The sequence below is a fragment of the Eubalaena glacialis genome, chromosome X, assembly GCF_028564815.1.
Source record: "Eubalaena glacialis isolate mEubGla1 chromosome X, mEubGla1.1.hap2.+ XY, whole genome shotgun sequence".
Taxonomy (NCBI): Eukaryota; Metazoa; Chordata; class Mammalia; order Artiodactyla; family Balaenidae; genus Eubalaena; species Eubalaena glacialis.
In genome coordinates this window covers 10,245,433-10,265,726 of record NC_083736.1, presented here as the reverse complement: position 1 = coordinate 10,265,726, position 20,294 = coordinate 10,245,433, and the positions used below count along the sequence as shown (strand labels likewise).

The 20,294-nt window shown below is 42.0% G+C and overlaps 1 protein-coding gene across 1 annotated transcript in view; it reads right to left on the bottom strand.

The window, feature by feature from the left end:
- The window catches only part of FRMPD4 (FERM and PDZ domain containing 4), a 174,482-nt gene extending 162,686 nt beyond the window's left edge, over positions 1-11,796 (bottom strand). The window contains exon 1 of the mRNA XM_061178868.1: positions 11,705-11,796. Within this exon, the coding sequence (XP_061034851.1) occupies positions 11,705-11,742 (38 nt within the window). The 5' untranslated portion in view covers positions 11,743-11,796. The remainder of the gene's footprint in view (positions 1-11,704) is intronic.
- Positions 11,797-20,294: the final 8,498 nt, after the last annotated feature.

Sequence of the window (20,294 nt, the reverse complement as noted above, 5' to 3'; positions counted from 1 at the left end):
ACTTTCAATTCTTTTGGATATATATCCAGACATGGGATTGGTGGATCATATGGTAGTTTTATGTTTAGCTTTTGGAGGAACCATCATGCTGTTCTCCACAGTGGTTGTATCATTTTACAATACTGCCAGAAATGCATAAAGGTTCCCTTTTCTCCACAGTCTATGAGGCCACCATTTTTTGAGAGTAGGCATCCTAATGATCTCATAGTGGTTTTGATTTGCATTTCCTTGATGATTAGTAATGTTGAACATCTTTTAATATGCTTGTTGGCCATTTGTATATCATCTTTGGAGAAATGTCTACTCAAGTCCTTTGTCCATTTAAAAAATTTAGTTATTTGATTTTTTTGTTGTTGAGTTGCAGGAATTCTCTATAGAATGAGCTGGGAATTGTTACCTCCTCTATAATTTTCTGGAAGACTTTGAGGAGGATTAATTCTTTATATGTTTGGTAGCACTCTCCAGTAAAGCCATTTAGTCCCGGGCTTTTCACTTTGGGGAGGTTTCTGATTACTGATTCAATTTCCTTACTAGTTATTGCTCTGTTTAGATTTTCTATTTCTTCATGATTCAGTCTTGGTAAGTTTGTATGTTTTTAGGAATTTATCTACTTCTGGGTTATCCAATCCTATAATCCTTTCTATTTGTCACATTGATTATAATGTTGTCATGTCTCCTTAGGCTATGACAGTTTTACCACTATTTTTTAGGTACATAAACCAAAAAGATATTCTTTTTATTGTTTAAGATAAACTGGTTAAGAATTTTCTGTTTCTTGTAACTCATAAGATTCCCAGCTGACACAGTTTTCTAGTATAGATCATTTTATAATGAGAAAAGTGAGGCCCATAGTGTCCAAATGATTACCCAGCATCACACAGCTAGTACTAAGAGCTAGAATCCTAGCCCAAGTGGTTTTACTCTTTAATTTCTGTGCTTTATGATTCTGTGCCACCTGTTGCTGGGAAACACTGCAATCAAACTACCCCAGAAAGGTACCTTCATTATATCCTGAATTTTGGAGCTCTTATAAACAGCCACACTAAGATATGGATCATTGACAAGGCCTTGATGAACTTTATAATAAGACCAAATTTTGGTAGTGAAATTTCTACATCAATAAGTTAAAGAGAAATAATTTTCACTCACTGACTTGTATATCAGCATCTTTCCTAACAATGTACTGAATATATAATGCTTTAGGAAAAGGTCTATTCATCCATCCAATAATGCATCTATCCACCTACTCATACATACACACATCTAAATATTTATTGAACAAACATTTATTGACCACCTGCTATTGCCCAGACAATACTCTGGGCAGTGCACAGCAACCCCTGTTGACCTCTTTTATCTCCTGTAGTGGAACAGTCATGCATCTCCAGCAATTTTTGGATTCAAACCAAATGGTATCAACATATTTAAGTTCATGAATCCTTTTTTATTTTTTGTGGGTTCTACATAGAAATATAGGCTTGAATATGTGAGAAATTGAAGTTTGAATGTTGAGCTAAAAAAGAACCAGCTGAGGAGACATGAGAAGGAATCTTCAGTGAGTTTGGAACAAAGGAAGGGGGATGGTGTCATGGAAGCCAAGAGAACCGCGTAGAACAGAACAAAAATAAATTGGGGACCTTTATATGGGAGCTTTATAAAATTCCAAAAAGATAATGAGTAGAATTTCTTTAAAACATTATGGACAATTAACGTTTTGAAAGTACAATGGGGCTGTTTCTCCGTAGACCATTAGTATGAGCAAGTTGCTATGTAATTTTCACCTCCCTAATAATTATTTGTACTTGCATTCAGCATTCCATTGTGACTGGGCTTCATAACGCTGTCATTTCCTGTCCCTCCATCCTCCTCCCACGAAGGTGTTGGCTGAAGGTGGGGGGCGGGGAATCGTGATACTCACATAATAAAAGTTCTACTTTTCTCATAGATTTTAACAATGCTATTCCTAGAATACCTTTTAGAGGTAGGTCATGAATGTCAGAGCGGTACAAGAACTCTTACTGACAATAGATACATCACAGAGCTTTCTGGCAAGAGCTAGGAAAAAAATGGGGCTCTGGAGTCCTTTTTTAACTCCCTGCATGACTCAGAGTGCAACCTCAGAAAAGGTTTCTTTTCTAATTTCTTTCATATATGAAATAAGTGGCAGCTCCCCATTCCACGGGAGGATTTTGAAAACTTATTAATTATTGAATTAAAAACATGAGAATGGGGTCAAACGCATGATGCTCTAGAGCAAGGTTTGGCAAACTATTACCGCCCACGAGCCAAATCCAGCCCCCAGGCAATTTTTGTAAATAAAGTTTTATTGGAACACAACCATGTCCATTTGTTTACACATTTCCTGTGGCTTCTTTCTCACTACAGTGGCAGAGCTGCATTGTGTTGATTTGCAAGAGAAACCACACGGCCTCCAAAGCCTAAAATAATTTGCTGTTCGACCTTTTATAGAAAAGGTTTGCTGACCTGGCCTAGAGAAGTAAGGGCTGGGGGTATGGGAGGGGGGGAAGTGTATATCTTAGGGTGACAAAAGCCATCCTTGACAGGGCATGGAGATTGCTTTCGGGGGACCCAATAGCTAGAGGCAAATTTTCCTCTTTTCTGTTTTCTGTTTTCCTCTTTTCTACTTTTCTGTTCAGAATGAAATACATATACATGTGTAACCTATGAAACACAATTGTGTAATTTCGGCAATCCCTCATATGAGTTACATGCTCTTATATTTGCATCTAAAACCCACGTTGCACAATATATAAATGATTGGTAACATTCATGCTAATAATTGAAAATTTTAGTTTTTCATTACTTAGAATGGCATTCAATAGCATATAAAAGACTATGACATGTTGACAGAGAGACAAGAAGAAAGGGAAAATCTTTACATTTTAGTACCTTTATGAGCACTTTTATCCTGCTTTTTGAACAAGGGGCCTGCATCTTCATTCTGGAATGGGTACCAAAAATTCAGTAGCTGGCCCTGCATATTTAGCCGTATCCTTTAATATCCAACAGATTTGAGAGTCTCTCCCGGCCTTCCACATTGGAACTGCTATCACCAAACCTGTGTTCCGGCAACGACTGAGTGGCGCAGCCTGTGACACAGCTATGGGACGCGGCTACTCTTGACTCATGCTCATGTGAGCGTCCGTCCATTGACACAAAAAGTACCACCATCCCTCATCCTTGCAATTGAAGAGACTCTTCCCTAGAAAGTGGCTATTGATAGCAAGGTTTTACTCACGCTTTGCAAGGAAATAGAGGACAGGGCTTGGGAGGGAACTGCTGTCTCCTACCCTCTGGTGGACCACAGTAAGGCACTCTGTCACAGCCTTCTGCTACTCCTCTTAGGTAGCAGTGCGGACAGTAATGAAAAGACACCTGCCACAAAGGTGATTCCTTGTCCTCTTCAGTTCAGCCAATTTACTTGGCAGTAATACCCACAGGCCCCACTTGGCATTTGGGACAGGCCACAATTTCCTGCCCGTGCCCCAGCCTTAGGTGGTCGTATCAAAATTGCTCTCTGCAAGGGCTGGCTCAATCCAGAAAGAAGACACGCAAAGGCCACTCAAAGGAACCAAGGGGTGGTAGGCAGCCCAGAGCTAGTATTTTAATTACAGGCTGTGATGGAAACCTGGTCATCCAGGTGCTTCTCATTTTCACAGGCTGGCTGTTCCTGTGATTCCAAATGGACTCTGTGACCCCCCCTCATGTACATCCCCAGGGGCTACATAAAAGCTCAGGAAAAGACAGAACCCACCCCGTCCAGCAGCTAACCTGCTGTCTATAGCTCCGCCCGAATGTGCATGTCCCAAATCTGCCGGAATCAAGTGGCCCAAGGAACTTCAGATAATTACAATCCCTTCAGATACCTTGGCCTGCTGGACAAATAAGCCAAGTGTATTAGGGATTTGTCCTAGAATGATGGCCAGATTAAGTCCACCAGCAAAGTTTCAAAAACAAATGTGCAGGGAAAATGAAACCACCTTCAATAAGGGAGAAGTCTGCTGAGCACAGTTCTGTGTGCCATATGCTAAGTTAGATCTGCAATGATGGTGTCATTTCAGAGCTTTCCTGTTAAAAGCCCTTCCATCAGCTCTGCAAACTTACCTTCCAGCTGGGAGCAGTGATTATTAACTCAGCGGAGAGGTGCTTTGTCAGATTTGAAAGAAAACAAATCTGCTTCAATGAAGGGAATAAACAGCCCCTAATGTTCAGCCTGGGAAGCTTTTGCGTTGACATGACATAATTACCTTTCATTTCATGTAATGATACTATCACATTTACTTTGTTCCTCCAATTCCAAAATTATAATATACCTCCCTCCCTTGACTGGATGCTTGGGATCCTAAGGAACTCATTTACCTAAATGGCATTTGCTCTTGCAATGAGGCAATTATTTGCATTTTATGCAGAATTCACTGTGTGCACTTGGAAGCAAAACATTTTATCTAAGAATTCTTCATCAAAAACACAAAAAATGAGGCAGACTGCCTCTTCTCTAATCTAATGCTAGTTCTTAACTCTTTGGATATTTAAAACCACACAAAATAACAAAGCAACCCACCTCAAATAGATCTCTCCTATTGCCTTTATTGTCACAAATGTTGATTTCTACAACGATGCTCTGCATTTTATTACCAGAAACAAAGGGTAACAATTTGAGTCATCTCTCAGATTCGTTTGTCCTTTGTTGAATGTGAATTAAAAATGTAAGCTTGATAAAGCAGGAAATTGACATCTGCTTCAAATATGAAATTAACCCAGGGGTTGGGTGGTACAATCACAATATCCACATCCAACTTTACAACTTAACTCTTCTTGACTTACTTTTTTTTAATTTTTAAAGAAGGAAAAGTTCAAGGGCACTCATCACAGAATAACTGATTACTGGACTCATCCACAGAATAACAGTAAGACTCTCTTATGAAATCTTGGGGGTAAAAATCAAGAAAAAAGTAGGAAAGACTAGCCCTAGAACTACCAAACAATATTTGAAAATAATCAATTGCTTCTTTCCTCTTTGGGACATTTCAATTGGACTAGATAAAGCCTGGAGGGAATACTTAGAGGCTCACATTTTAGGATGACGTAAGGTTTTGTCATTTGTAATTTTCATGATGACAGAATCCTGTCACGCTGACTTGACTGTCTTCTGGTTAATAAAAAGGCACATACAGTGCTTGTATTTCTTCAGATTATTCTTTTCTGGAGATAGATGAGCCAAAAACACATTTCACATTGACTGAATCTGCCACTGAATTGACGGGCAGATAGCAATGGCTAAACATCTCCCAAGTTGGGCCAAGGCCATACTGGAAAACAAAGTGGAAGTTTCCACATCTCATTACTAATCCCCAATATTCAGGTTTCAGAACTGAATTCTTCTGCATTAAGAAGACAGTGACTTGGTTTAATTGCCCCCCATGGGAATTGCTGGTAGAATAATAGAACAGTGTGTCTTGTCCAATACGCACACAGGACTACATTTGTGGACTTACAGGGTGAAAGTAGCCAGAAAACCAGCAGGCCAAAAAAGAAAAAAAACAAAAAAGCCTCTTAATTTTAGAACTTGAAAAATGAGGACATGTGGTTTGGAAATGACCCTCCAGCCTCCTCTCCCACTACCCACCCCCGTCCCTTTCCCCAGACTCCATCTTAATCATGTATCTTGCCAGCTAGTGTTTTGATATTTATTTTGCTCACGTTTAAATTTTTCTTCAATCTACAAAAACCGAATTTCCAGATTTACAAAGCACATTATTTTTGCATTAACTCTACCCACCTCCACAGTTAAATAAGCATGTATTACTCCATTTAACTCAAAAATGGAAAATAAGGAACTCACAGCGCTCCCTGTTCTCTGACTATGAAACATACTATGTGTCTATAAAGAGCTTAAAAGAGACATCGCTTGGTTGAGAATAACGATTGGCCTCTCTGTAGTGTGAGGCCCATGGCAACGGCCTGCATCCTCACGCCCACTCCCAAAGGATAGGATTGTTTCCTCCTTGGGGCCTTCCCCTGTATCTACAGCATATTGTATTATTTCATACATCACTTCCACCACACTCTAAGATCCTGGAAGGTAAGACTGTATCTTGCTCATTTTGGTAACTTCATCATTTAGCAGTGCTCAATAAATGATGGGGGGAACACACGTTAGGTGTAACCAAGGAGTGCTTTTGCGCATGACCAGACAACCAGGCTGCCCAGGCCATTTCTAAGGATGCTGAGGGGGGAGGGTATGGCAGACACAGGTGGAGATGAGCTGAGCTGAGCATACATTGATTGGGCTGGGGAATCCTAGGGGTGGTGATCAAAGCTTACTATGGATTAAGCTCCATAACAGAGCCAAAAGAACCGAGGCCTTTGAGTCTGACGGTGTGATGCAAACATGGGTCTGACTAGCCATAAGGATGTGGAGATACCAAGCCCTGTGAACCTCAGCTTCTTCTGCAAGAAGGAGATTCCTCTATGTGCTTTAACTACCTCACAGGACAGTTGTCAAGATTAAATGCAACCTTACGTCTTGCAAGAATTTTCTAAACGTTGGTAGTGTGATATATAGAGTTACCTTATGTTATCTAAATCAGAACACTCTGAGAGCAAAGGGAGGTGCCATCAGTAATTATGTGAGAACAATACCCATAAACCAGGACCCTCCTGGGCAAAGCTGGTTGTATGGTCACTGGTCTGTCTATCCATCTCTATCTGTATTCTATATCCATTGATATCTATATCTACAACTCTGTATATTTATAGCCATCTGTATCTGTATCAATATCTATGTAATTATACTCCATAACTTTATCTACATCTGTATCTCTACTCATATCCACAACTATATCTATATCCACCTACATCTATTATTTATTGATGCTGTTATTACAAGAACCATCTCAGAGTACCTCACTTTCTCTATTTCTCTTAATTTCTCTGGCCGTCCGCTGCTCCCTCTATTAGCCATTTCTCACCAGGACACTCTCTTTCCCGAGACTCTTCTCTTGGTAGTTTCTTCCCATCTGCTTCTCTCCCTTCCCCTCTTCTGCTCTCTTAACTGGTAATAATAAGGACCGAGAAATTTTTATTTTGCATCTGTCATGTTTCTCACACAGTGTTCTTTGCTCCTCAAAAAACTGTAATTTGTATTTCCCTAAGAATACCAACAAAACTTGTCCTTTCTTAATGGAGAATCCAGTGTATTTGAACGAGCAGTACTTTGCGACTTGGTACACGTGCGTAAACTTTGGGAAAGCCTTTTGATTAGTCTGAGATTCAGTTTTAGCATCTAGAAAATGGGGTAATTATTCCGCATTAATGCAAAAAAAGTGCTTTAGAGCAGCCGCCGTAGCTGTTCATTAGAATCAGCTGAGAAGTTTCTGAAACTCTATTCCTAGGCTCTACCCCAGATCCAGTGCTATGGACCGAATGTTTGTGTTCCCCCAAATTCTTATGTTAAAACCCTAATCCCCAATGTGATGGTATTAGGAGATGGGGCCTTTTGGGAGGTAATTAGGTCATGAGAGTGGAGCCCTCATAATGAGATTAGTATTTTTATAAGAAGAGACATAGAGAGGTGATTTCTCTTTCTCCTATCCTCTCTTTATGTGAGGATAAAGCAAGAAGGCAGCTCTCTCCAAGCCAGGAAGAGGGCCCTCACCAAGAACCCGACCACGAGAGCACCGTGATCTTGGACTTCACATCCTCCAGAACTGTGAGAAATAAATTTGTGTTTAAGCCACCAGTCTCTGGTATTTTATTATAGCAGCCCAAATGGACTGAGTCACCCAGCCATCAGGATATTTTACTGCTCCTTGGGCCATTCCAATGTGTAGCCAAGGTTGAGACCCACTAGTCTGCAGACTATACAAAATTATACAAATGTACATTAACATGTGCATGATGGCGTTTAAATTTTTTTTAACCCTATGGTTTAGCAACTCAATAGAAGACAGGTTATCCAGCCCTACTCTAAATAACTGGGGATAGGAGAGGAAAGATGAAATTTGAACACATTTTGAACTACCCTGGGCCATATTCTGAAAGATTCATAACAATAGAATTATCTCATTATCAACTCTGAGACTCTAACTTTGAATAGGTGAACCCTGGTTCCTCCCATAGCTTTGTCCATCACTTGAAAGTAGTTGTACCTCCATCAGAAAGAATTGTCTGATGTGAGTTATCATTTAGATCTTAAGACAAGATAAAAAAAGAAGACATCTCTTTCAAAGAGAAAATGTAAAAGAGTGGGAAATTGAATGCAAAGGTGCTAATTACTAACCACAGATTAATTTTCAAATTGTTCTTTTAACTTCTAAAACTAATGAGTAGAGATATACTCCATACTGCAAACCAGGTTCCCTGGAAACTTTGGTAATTAGAGTATCTCTTTGTAACGGACATCGTTCAGTAGGTAAGAGAAAAAATCAGAATGATTCTCATTATTTATAAAACTCATTAGTGACAAAGAAACAATAAACACTTTCAAAAGAAGTACCATTCTTGACATCTTAAAACAGTGTCTCTGAGAGGACTGTGGAAATTTACTTTTCAAGTAAAAAAGCTCCACGGATTTAAAAAAGTGACACCAGTGACTTTGGTTTTAAAACTTGCTGTTTAGTAATCAGTGCAGGTTTCTCTATTAAGTTGCTGATCTGCTCTTTCATGTTGCAACAGCTGGCATCCGGCCAGTGTAAATGTTAAATTGACACCTGGGCTGGCCCTTAAAAATGTCAATGACATTGATGGAAATGCATATCTGTAGAGCTAGCTGGGGATCCCAGAATCTCTAAACAATAGGCCATAGTTTGGGTTTCTGGCTATTGATCAAATGGCTTGGAATACACAGGAACCTCAATCCAACCAAGGACAAGGAAAAATCCATCTTAATCAGAGAAGTCTGAGCTGTACTTTCCTAAGTTCATAATCCATGTCTTTTAAAACTACATTTCTTTGGCAGAAATTTTTATCGTTTTGAGTTAAAGCATCTAGGCCACCTCAACTGTGTCAATTACGTAAATTCATAACCATGTTACAAAATAGATGGCACAATATAATATCAAATAATATCATCTTTCTACCATTATGAGGGACTTAGGCAAACTATTAAAATTAATGAATCACGGCTTCCCTGGTGGTGCATTGGTTAAGGATCCGCCTGCCAATGCAAGGGACACGGGTTCAAGCCCTGGCCCGGGAAGATCCCACATGCCACGGAGCAACTAAGCCCGTGCGCCACAACTACTGAGCCTGCTCTCTAGAGCCTGCGAGCCACAACTACTGAGCCCACGTGCCACAACTACTGAAGCCTGCACGCCTAGAGCCCGTGCTCTGCAACAAGAGAAGCCACGACAATGCGAAGCCCACGCACCGCAATGAAGAGTAGCCCCTGCTCACCGCAACTAGAGAAAGCCTGCACACAGCAACGAAGATCCAACACAGCCAAAAATAAATTAATTAATTAATTTTAAAAATAACAATAATAAAGTAAAATTAACGAATCAGAATCTAAGATGTAAACAAACCGTTGGCCTTTCTTCCTGTCTTTGAGCTTTCTGAGAGATTCCGTCCCCACTGCCAAGATTTCCACCATAGTTTCTCTATGAGCACATCCTCAGGAAAGCCTTGAAGAGCCAGAGGGTCACTTCGCACAGGCTCCCTGGAGTGGATCAGATTCAAGGTCAACTTTAATCTTTCCAGGATGGACCCAGGAAACAAGCGCCTCAGCCACCAACTGTACTCTTAAGAGAGGTCCTCTCCCCTCTGCAAATCTAGGAAGGGGAGAGATCTCGGCTGCAGAGACTAGGAAACCACTGACAACACTCACGTTGGGTTTTTCCCTAGCTGCTTTCCAACAGTCCTAACTTAGAGGTGCTGGGCTGTCCAAAAGACCAAATACTCAAAAATCAATCTTGGCAAATATTTCTATTTTTATAAAAATGATCCCCTACATCACGTAGATCCTATATTTGCTAATCAGTCCACAGTCAGCCTGGTTGGAACAAAGAATCAAGCCTGTGGTATTGAAAGATTTCCCCCCCCTTGGCCTCCAACCTCTGCTCACTTGTATGAGGGTAGGCCAACCATGCTTCCTGATTTCAAATCTATTTCACTAACTTCTCATAATTAAGAATATTTCACTTTGGAGAAGCAAACAGAGTGAACTCTTGCTGTTTTGAGAGGTGCAATATAAGCATTTTTTTCATACAACTGCAAAAAACCAGAGCACTACAGCCTCTGTGAAAAACAGTTTGGTCATTCTTGAAAAAAGTAAACATCAAAGTACCATATGATCCAGCAATTCCACTGCCAGGTATATACCCAAAAGAATTAAAAGCAGGGATGCAAACAGATACTTGTATACCAACGTTCACAGCAGCATTATTCACAAGAGCAAAAAGGTGTAAACAACTCAAATGTCCCCTGACAGATAAATGGATTAAAAAAAGTGATCTATCCACACAATGAAATATTATTCAGCCTTAAAAGGAATGAAATTCACAGATGTTCCACAACATGGATGAACCTTGAGGACATTATGCTAAGTAAAATAAGCCAGATAAAAAAGTACAAATACTGTATGATTTCACTTATATGAGGTACCAGGTGCTGGAGGGAGGGGGAGTGGGAAACTGTTGTTTAATGGAGACAGAGTTTCTGTTGCAGAAGATGAAAAAGGTCTGGAAGATGAAAGTGGTGAGAGTTGCAAAACATTGTGAATGGGGGCTTCCCTGGTGGCGCAGTGGTTGAGAATCTGCCTGCCAATGCAGGGGACACCGGTTCGAGCCCTGGTCTGGGAAGATCCCACATGCCGCGGAGCGGCTGGGCCCGTGAGCCACAATTACTGAGCCTGCACGTCTGGAGCCTGTGCTCCGCAACAGGAGGGGCCGCGATAGTGAGAGGCCCGCGCACAGTGATGAGGAGTGGCCCCCACTTGCCGCAACTGGAGAAGGCCCTCGTACAGAGACGAAGACCCAACACAGCCATAAATAAATAAATAAATAAATAAATAAATAAAATGAAAAAACAAAACAAAACCAAAAAAAACATTGTGAATGTAGTTAATGTCACTGAATTGTACACCTAAAGGCAGTTAAGATGGTACATAAAATTTATCATTATGTTATAGATAACATAACCATTATATATATAACATAAATAACATAACCATTATGTAATATATATTTTACCACAATTTAAAAAAAAACAGAGCACCACAAAAAATCCAAAACCTCAGCCAATGTTAGTGGGACCAATTTATAGTACAACCTGTAATGCACATAATCCTTTCAGCTGATTTTTCTAGTTGCAGGTGAGCCAGTAACATTCTTGTCTTAATCATTTCTACAAGGCTTTCCAAATGACCCTCCTCCATGTCAAACTTTAGTTACTAGCCTCAGACAATCAGTACAACTGGCCTCGGACTCAATAACATACATGTTTGCTCTGGCCCAGGAGTACCTGATACCCTGAGAATTGTTAGCCTAAGATGGCGCGTGTCCAAGAACAAAGCAACCTCATGTCACAAGATATGGAAGGCCCAGGGGATCACCTGCTTGAGTCATGGCCTCCAAGTGCCTAGGAGTCCCCAGTTTAAGTATGCTAATTCTCCTGGGCCAAGGGTCAAAACAGAGACATCCCCAAAGCCAAAGATTAAACTGTTCATGCCGTGTGTTCAACCTACTTGATGAAGCAGTCTCGTCCATCCCGGTTTGCCGTCATCTCCCATCCATAGGGCGGCACCTGGTTCAAGCCCCAGGTTCCCGAGGGAGGTGGCCAGCCTGAAGACTTTGTCCTGTGGCTGGAAAAAAGAAAAGCAAAGCATCATTACACCTGACTCCGGAACACTTCTTCTGAGACAAACCCCAGAAGGGGCACAGGACTTGCCCCTCCCCATTACGGGCTGTGTCCTCAGCTGACAAAATGAACGATTAGAATGTTTTTGTGTCAGGTACCACGCTCAGTATCTTTCTTTATAGTATCTTGCTAGCTGTTCCCAGCTGCCCTGTGAGCTAAGTATACTCATCTCGTTTTACAGATGAGGAAACAATGAATGGCTCACAAAGCTTAAGTAACTTTCCTGAGGACACACAAGCCAATTCTGAACAAACGTTTAGCACACTTTCCATGGCACTAGGCATTCCTGGGACCAGACATTAGGACGGTTTGGCATATAAACAGATATCACACCACAATATAAATGCACAAATGAAAATAAATTCCTGTTTTTATGGATCTTAAACAAATAACCCCAAGCCTCAGTTTTCTGGACTCCTGTGACCAAAATACAAAATTTCCACTCATATTAACCACACTCCAGTCAAGGTGACTGGTCATAAAACCTTAGACAAACTCTCCATTTATGTTGCAATGAAAATCCACACATTAACTTTTACAGTTTCTAGTCCATACCCGAAATGTGACTCGTCAGCAAAATGAAAGGGTAGGTTAAGGAGAATTTTCTAGAAGCCTGCCTTTCCAAGAGCAAGAGGAAAAAGGAAGTGACTTCACGTGACAAGCAGCTGTGATGGGCAGCGTTGCACAGTGACAATTCCCATCCAGAGGCCTAAGCCCAGTTTCTGGAACATTGCTGAATCTTGGCCGCTGCTCTGCTGCCTGGGACCTGCAGAAATTCCACTGTCCTCTCATGAGCACCAAAGACTCCTTTAAAGCTCAACCGTGGGAAGGAAATACATGCTACCATTTTAGGATCAACCAACACCCTTCATCATTTGTCCTTTGGCTCCAGGTGAAGTTCCCCACTCCGGATGGCCTGTTAGATGTTCTAGGTGGTTCCAAATTGCAGACAGGAAGCAAAGTGTGTATGTGTGTGTTTGGGGAGCAGTGAGGACACTTCCAGGGCCTCAGTCAGCATCTCAATAGTGAACCTGGGAGCCCTTAGAAAGAGGCGCCCCTCCCCCTGCACCAGGCATAACACGCACAGCTTGTACAACTGTCCATGGCAGCCCTCCTGCAGCAAACATCCAAATCAGGGGTGTCAACCTGTCTGTGAGGAGGGGAGGCTTTTAACTTCCCAGGATGCAGGGCATCTCACCCCCGACCTCCACCCTCACCCAACTCACACAGCTGACCATGAACCGATGCTTCTCCTCAACGGAAACCAGCCCCATTTCCTGTAAGTTTTCTGGAGAGGAACTAGTTTGCAGAATTTTAATGACCTCCGTTGTCTTTCTTCAACTTCCTTTCAGTTTTCCCACATCCTTCAGAAAGCGTGGGGAGCAAAAGAGTTCACAAGTTTAACACAGGTCCCGCCAACTTAGAGGCCCACCACAGGGCTAATTCCCACCCGTGGACTATTACATGAACAGACATGCCAAGTTTTTGTTCCTCTTCTCTGCACCCAAGCCAGCAGTGGCAGTTTCCTCTGGTGGCGTTTGAAGAGCGAGCTGCTTGCCTGCAGTGACAGCCCATGGCTTGGTCCCCCTGAGGTTCTACAAAAAGCCCGCCAATTTCTCCACAGCAGCAGAGGACGCATTTGGACCAAGCCCTTCGAGGTATGAACACAGTGTATACTGTTGTTAAAAAGTTTTGCAAAAGCAAAAGCAAAAGCAAAAGTACAGTAAGAGGTGACGCACAGAATATTCCTGTACGTGAAAGGAGGCCTATATAGAGAATGCAACAATTTATTCCGGATTAGTAAATTACATCCAGTATCAGAACGTTCATCTTTCCCAGAGGGGGCGAACTTATTAAAAACAAAGAAACTGTCTGCTTTTCTTTTCTCTTTTCTTTCCTTTCATTCTCTTTTTTCCCCCTGAAGTCTAAATCACTAAAAGAAATATGCTGGCCTCCTAATATAATTTACATGTAAAATACAGGGTTATAATAATGAGCAAGAGGGAGCCTGAATTTTATTATAAACTACATTGTCCCGTAAGGTATGTTCAGGAAATAGTAAAAAAACAACAGTTCAGCGAGATGTTTTCAAATAAAGCCTTTTGTCATAAAACACCAAATACAGTGCTAATACTGGAAAAAACACTCACTGAGTTAATTCGGGGCAAGGGACATCAACTGCTATAAAACAAATCATTGAATAATTAGAATCAGACACGACTACATGTTTGCCTGTTAATATGTTGACATAAAATACATGGGTCGGAATGACATTCGTAGAACTTAGCAAATTAAAATTAAAAGCAAATTAAAGTGCCAGTGGGAAAAAAAACCCAAAAAACCTCTTTTCTAAGTATCTAACCATACATCCTCAAATCAAAGACGAAGGTCAAAATTAAGGAGGGGTTTGGCTCCTATGTCTGTGTGGTGTGGTTACTGGAAGTCCACCCCAATATACAACCTTGGAAGCAGGCAGTTGCTCTCCACTGGGAAGATGCTCCGGGGACCTCCTTTCCTGGCTCCCACCTCTGTGGCTGCACCAAAGTGTCTACCACTCCCAGTTGCCCCCCACCCCAGTGCTACTGAAAGAGAGTTTTTTTCTACCAGGAGTGCAAAGAGCTGGCCCCTGGAGAGCAGCGGCAGGGCCAGTGCACATAAATGTAGAGTCTTCTGGGCCTTTTGCTTTAGAGCCTCCTCAGATGCAGAGATTATCCTCAGGATGGACCAGGTGCTGCTATGAAAATACAGTCCTGTGCAGAACTCCTCACTTCTGGCTGTAACACTGACCCTGTGTCCCAGTGTGAGATGCATGCCCTTTATTTCCCCCCATTTCAGAAAGAGTCCACTCTGAGGTCCTGGGCATCCTTCCCAGGGGCTGAGGCCTCTTCAAATTTCTCCTCTTTGAATGAGGTCTTACTTTTCTTGTCCAAAGACCTCTTAGCCTCAAAGGTTCTCTTGACTCCCTCTGTGGAGGCTAAAGACTGTCCTGTAAGTAGGAACCCTGCAGCTCTGCTCAGCTGCCGGCATGCAGGTTGGCCCCATGGAGATTATTTGAAAGGACCCCTCTAGCCTAGGGTTTGCCAGATTTAGCAACTACAAACACGGGACACCCAGTTAAATGTGAATTTCAGACAAATATCAATTTTTTAGTATCAGTGTATCTCATATAATATTGAGGAATACTTACACTAAAAAAATTATTCATCATTTATCTGAAATTCAAATTTAACGGGGTATCCCGTATTTTATCTGCAAACCCTACTCCAGCCCCTCAAATAAACGAGCACCCAGATTCTCTGAGAGTATCAAAGAGGCTAAAATATCACAGCCTAGAATCTTTCTGATTTGCCTTTACCTTAGTAGCAGGACTGAATACTGCTACCAATGAGTCTAAAATGTGAAAAGAAGTACCCTCAGCTACTTGACTAGATTCAAACCAAACAACAACCTCCTAATATATGTCTAGGGGTGCATGAGGATTACAAGTGGTCAAAATCCAGCATTTTCTGTATTTCCCAAATTGAGTTGACAAGAACCCATCTTGCAGCTTTTGTTAACGATTACCAGGCTCTAGAAATTATGATTCAGCAGGTCTGAATTACAACCAGGAATCCATGAGAGTGTGTGTGTGTGTGTGTGTGTGTGTGTGAGTGTGTGAGTGTGTGTGTGTGTGTGTGTTGAAACAAGTAATCCCGATGACTCTTACCTTAAAGTAGGGTTGCTAGATTCAGCAAAAAGCAAAACAAAATATAGAATGCACACTTAAATTGAATTTCAAATAATTTTTAGAATAAGTACATCCCATGCAACATTTGGGACATAGTTATACTAAAAAATAATTATTTGCTATTTATCGAAAATTCAAATTGAACCAGGCATCCTATATTTTACCTGGCAAGCATGAGGTTTGGGAAATACTAGTCCTTGCTACTCAAAGTTTGGGCTGAAGTCCAGCAGCACGGGTTTCTCCTGGGTGTCTGTGTGAAATGTAAAATCTGCATTCAGTCAACAGCCCTAGGTGATTCATATACCCACTAAAGTTTGCTAAGTGCTGCCTAAATCAGCAAAGTTTGTGAAGCCTCACCACACATTGGAACCACATGGGGGAACTTGTAAATGACAGATGCCTGGGACCAAGGCCAAGCCATTCGAGTCAGAATATCTGCGGATGAGGCCCAGGGATCAGGATTTTATACCCCGAGATGGCTGCTACGGCTCAAAGTCATTCTACCATTTTTTTTAGCTCACAAGAGGTAGGAGAGGCAGGGTGTGGCGGTCAAGAGCACGCAGGCTGGAGCAGGAGGTTTGCCAAGCGTGGTCTGTGGGCCAGTAGCGGCAGCAACGTCACCCATGAATTTGTTAGAAATGCAAATTCTTGGGCACCATCCAAGACCTACTAAACCCGAAATTCCAGGCATGGGGCTGACTCAGCAGTTTGTGTTTAACCAGCCTCCAGGCTATGCCGGTGCCCACTTGAGTTTGAGAACCACCGCGTTACAATCAGACTCTCTTCAATTCAGGCATCTATTTTTCATAATCTCGAGTGAGTTACTCAACCTCTCTAAACCCCTCAATCCAGCTCCTCCTCTGTAAAATGGTGGTAAGAGGACCGCATCTTGGGGTGACAAAATGCATCTTGTAAAGATTTCAGTATGCTGTCCGGCACAGAGTATTATAGTATGTGCTATAAATTCTTTGCTAAGTAAATCTCTACCTAACCCTCAAGAGAATATAAGACTTGGGGTGGTTACACAAGTATAAATGGCTTCATCCATTCTCAAAACAGCAGAAGGGTGAAAGGCTCAGTCATCTACTTTTTTCCAGTCTGGCCAGAGCAGGGTAGCAAGGGGCTGAAGCAAACAGTTACACCTTCCTATAAGTTAAGAAGTGGATGAGTTCAGCAGAAGTAGAAGAAAATATCAGAAATTTGTTTTGTTTTGTTGTGTTTTTTAACCAGGAATCATGTGTGTGTGTGTGGATCCATGGTGCCGAGGGTCAATTTCCACGTGTCTCAGGCCAGGCTTTGAGATTCCTTGCAACTCTCATGTTCTGTGACTTCAACCTGAGATCATGGCTGTGTGAACCACTTTCAAACGCTTAGCTCAGCCTTAAAAATAGCGACCTACATTGGCAGGGCTATTTAAGTCACTCCAGAAACTCCCAACAACTGACTGAACTGGTTTGCAACTTTGTGTTATATTTGCAACAGACTGAAACTGTCTTGGACAAAAAAGATCTTTATATTTCATAAGAAGTGAGAGCAGCTATGAAGGTCACAGGCAAAGGTGCAGAACTATTTATACTGAGACCATTTGAGGAAGAAACCCATGGTCACTTCCTGTGTGCACGCCTCTAAATCCTGGGCCAAATCCTGATGGCAAATCTTCTCTAGGAGCAGTTTATTAGAAACCACCTGCAGGCCGCTAGAAACACACCTCAGTATCAGAAAAAGGGATGCTGTAGGGGAGAAGGAATGTGAGGTCCAGTTCCCAACTCCCAAGTCAGACAGATTCAAATTCTGCCACTTACTAGCTTTGTGACTCTGGACTCTCAATTCTTTGGGTCTTATTTTCTTCACATGTAAAATAGAATTGGTCTCACTCAATGATTCCCTCCCGAGACACGTGGCAACATCTGGAGACACTTTTGGTCGTCATAACCAGGGGAAGCGGTACTCCTGGTATCTAGTGGGTAGAGGCCGAGGATGCCACTAAATATCCTACAATGCACAGGATGGCCGCATCACAAATGACAAATGTGCCCCTGCTTAGCTCATAGAGTTGTCGTCAAGAATAAACAAAGTGATGAATGTACAGTTCTTAGCACGGTTCTTGACGTATGCAGGTGCTCAATACACTTTAGTGGGGAAAAAAAAGCCTTCTCAATGTTTCCACTTAAAGCCTAATTACGATAAGTAGAATGCATCTTTACATCGGAGAGAATCCATCTTTACATCAGAATTCACAGTCACTTAATAGCTTCATGGCTTTGGGTGAATTACTTGGCCTTTCTGGGTTTTGGTTTTCCATGTGAAATGGAAATAAGAACATCCACCGCACGGTGATGTTATGCATAGATGAGATACGTAAAGTCCTGCAGTGCTTGACTCATTTAGAATAGTCTCATCAAATGGTATGTTGTGTTATAAGTGGCAGTCATAATAGTAATGGAAATAACTTTTGTATTTGACCAAATAGTTTAAACAGCACTTCTATATACATTATTTCTTTAGATATTCACAAGCCTGTCTCAGCATGCCACAGAATGCCTGATAAAGCGTTAGTGTTCCATTATAAAGAGGAAGAAACCAAGGCGCAGAGAGAAGGTATAACTTGCCCAGCGTTTGGTGGAGTTACCAGCTTTTCTTCACTGGGGGAAGTAGGCACCGCGATCTTGTTGGGAGACAAACACCGTGTTTCACATAGAATGTACGAGGGATGGAAACGGGCAGAGAAGGGTAGAGGCCACCCAAACTCATCTGATGCAAAGGGTATCCAGGACTGAACCCCGAGGCTTCCTGATTCAAATTCCCTCTAAATCACACTGTACCATAATTAAGCGTAACTTCAACTCATGGGCTTCCTCGTATACCTGGTAATACTTAGGACCAGTAGCCAGGATGAAGCTGCGTCCTCTGAACTTGGTGTTGAGAAATGAATTTTCAGGTCCGTTTCATATATGAGAAAACCTAAGCCACAGCTATTCAGTTATTCATCCCCGATATAGAATGACTCTATACAAATCCAGTAAAATAAAACGTGACCCAGAATTTGATTATCCTCATCTCTTTGGACTCACAAAGATGATTTTCAGAATAACCCAAGTTATAGAGTGCTAAATATGGTATCACAAGACTGAAAGCACTTCCTCATTTATTTTGCTCTAAATAGTGGCAGGGCTACGGTACCCGAAAACCTACAGAATTCAGAACTTCACAGAGCATGCAAGCAGATGACCTTCAAGGTTGACGTGCAATGTGGGTTGAGGTAAAGGAAGCAGAGAGGGAGTGAGAAAAATGAACAAAAGATGATTCTGGATGAATTTTAAAAGCTCCAAATTTGGTGGCAGCCTTGTTCCTTTGGTGACCAACCTGGTGGGCCCCACTGGGGCTAGAGGGGTTCCTGCTCTTCAAGGTTTCTTGTCCCCACGGATCAGTGAGGAACAGACTGACGTCCCCCCGCCCCCCCCAACCTTTTGGTTCCAGTTAATCATGCCGTTGAGACACAGACACCTTCTGAATTAGGTGTATTCTCTCCCGTCTCAGAACTAACCCTCTTCATGCAATCAGGCTTTACTACAGTACTAACAGCATCTCAATCTTATACAAGAGGGAACAGCTTTCCATCCTATAGCCCATTATTAGCAGCTCCTAGGGCAGGTGCACGTGAAGAAAGCAATGTTGATAGGATGAAAATAACATCAAGGCCTTGCACACAGAAGACAGAATCATCCCGCCAACTATTGTGAAGATTTCACTTCTGTTATGACAAGGAGGACAGGAAAATACAGTAAAGGGGGAAAAGCAGGCAATTCAAAACTACTTTAAATATTAATACCAAGCCTCATAAAAGCAGAAACTTAAAAATATATTCATTGCAAAATCATTTTAGTCAAGCAGAAATGTATTATTGATCAGGAGTTTAACTACAGTAAAAACATTTGGATGTATATTTTCATTACCAAATTTAAACATTTTTCTGATTATTTTCATCTGCTTGGTTGCATAATTTACCAACCCACACGATAAAACTAATTGTGCAATTATATATCCATGGGTTTCACTGCAAACGTCTCACCAGCCTGCTGAATTACTTGTTTCCCAATTGGGTATGTGGGAGAATTACCAGAAGAATTAAATTTAAGCTAACTGGTTCTCCTTCCCCAAATTTGCACATACACACTTGAGCCTCACTCTGTAAACAATCCGGTGACACACTCAAGACATCCTAAGACTCTGAGGCCACATATATAGCTGACCGTGAATCTGGGAGGACAATTGTAATTAGCCCTGTATTGTACAGGAGAAAATAGATGCAGACAGGCCGGGCTGGCCAAGGATGCCCTGAGAGGTGTTACAGAGCTAAACGTGGGAACAGTCAGCCAATGGTCTGGAGCCCCTCTCACTGGAACGCTGGACTATGTGCTCACGAGCCTGTAGGTGTGGCTCCCGGGTAAGCACGTGATGCCAGGTGCAGATGCTACGCTCGGTGCACCCCCGTGAGGGCAGGACCATGTCTCCTCCATCTTTCTATCTCTGTTACTCAGACTAGTGTCGGCACACAGGAGATGTTCAATGTGAACTGCACTCATAAAGGAATCCAAGGTACGTGATGGTCCTGGCCCAGAATCTTAGGCATTAAAACCAGAGCTCCCCGGCACTTCCCTGGCGGTCCAGTGGTTAAGACCCCACACTTCCA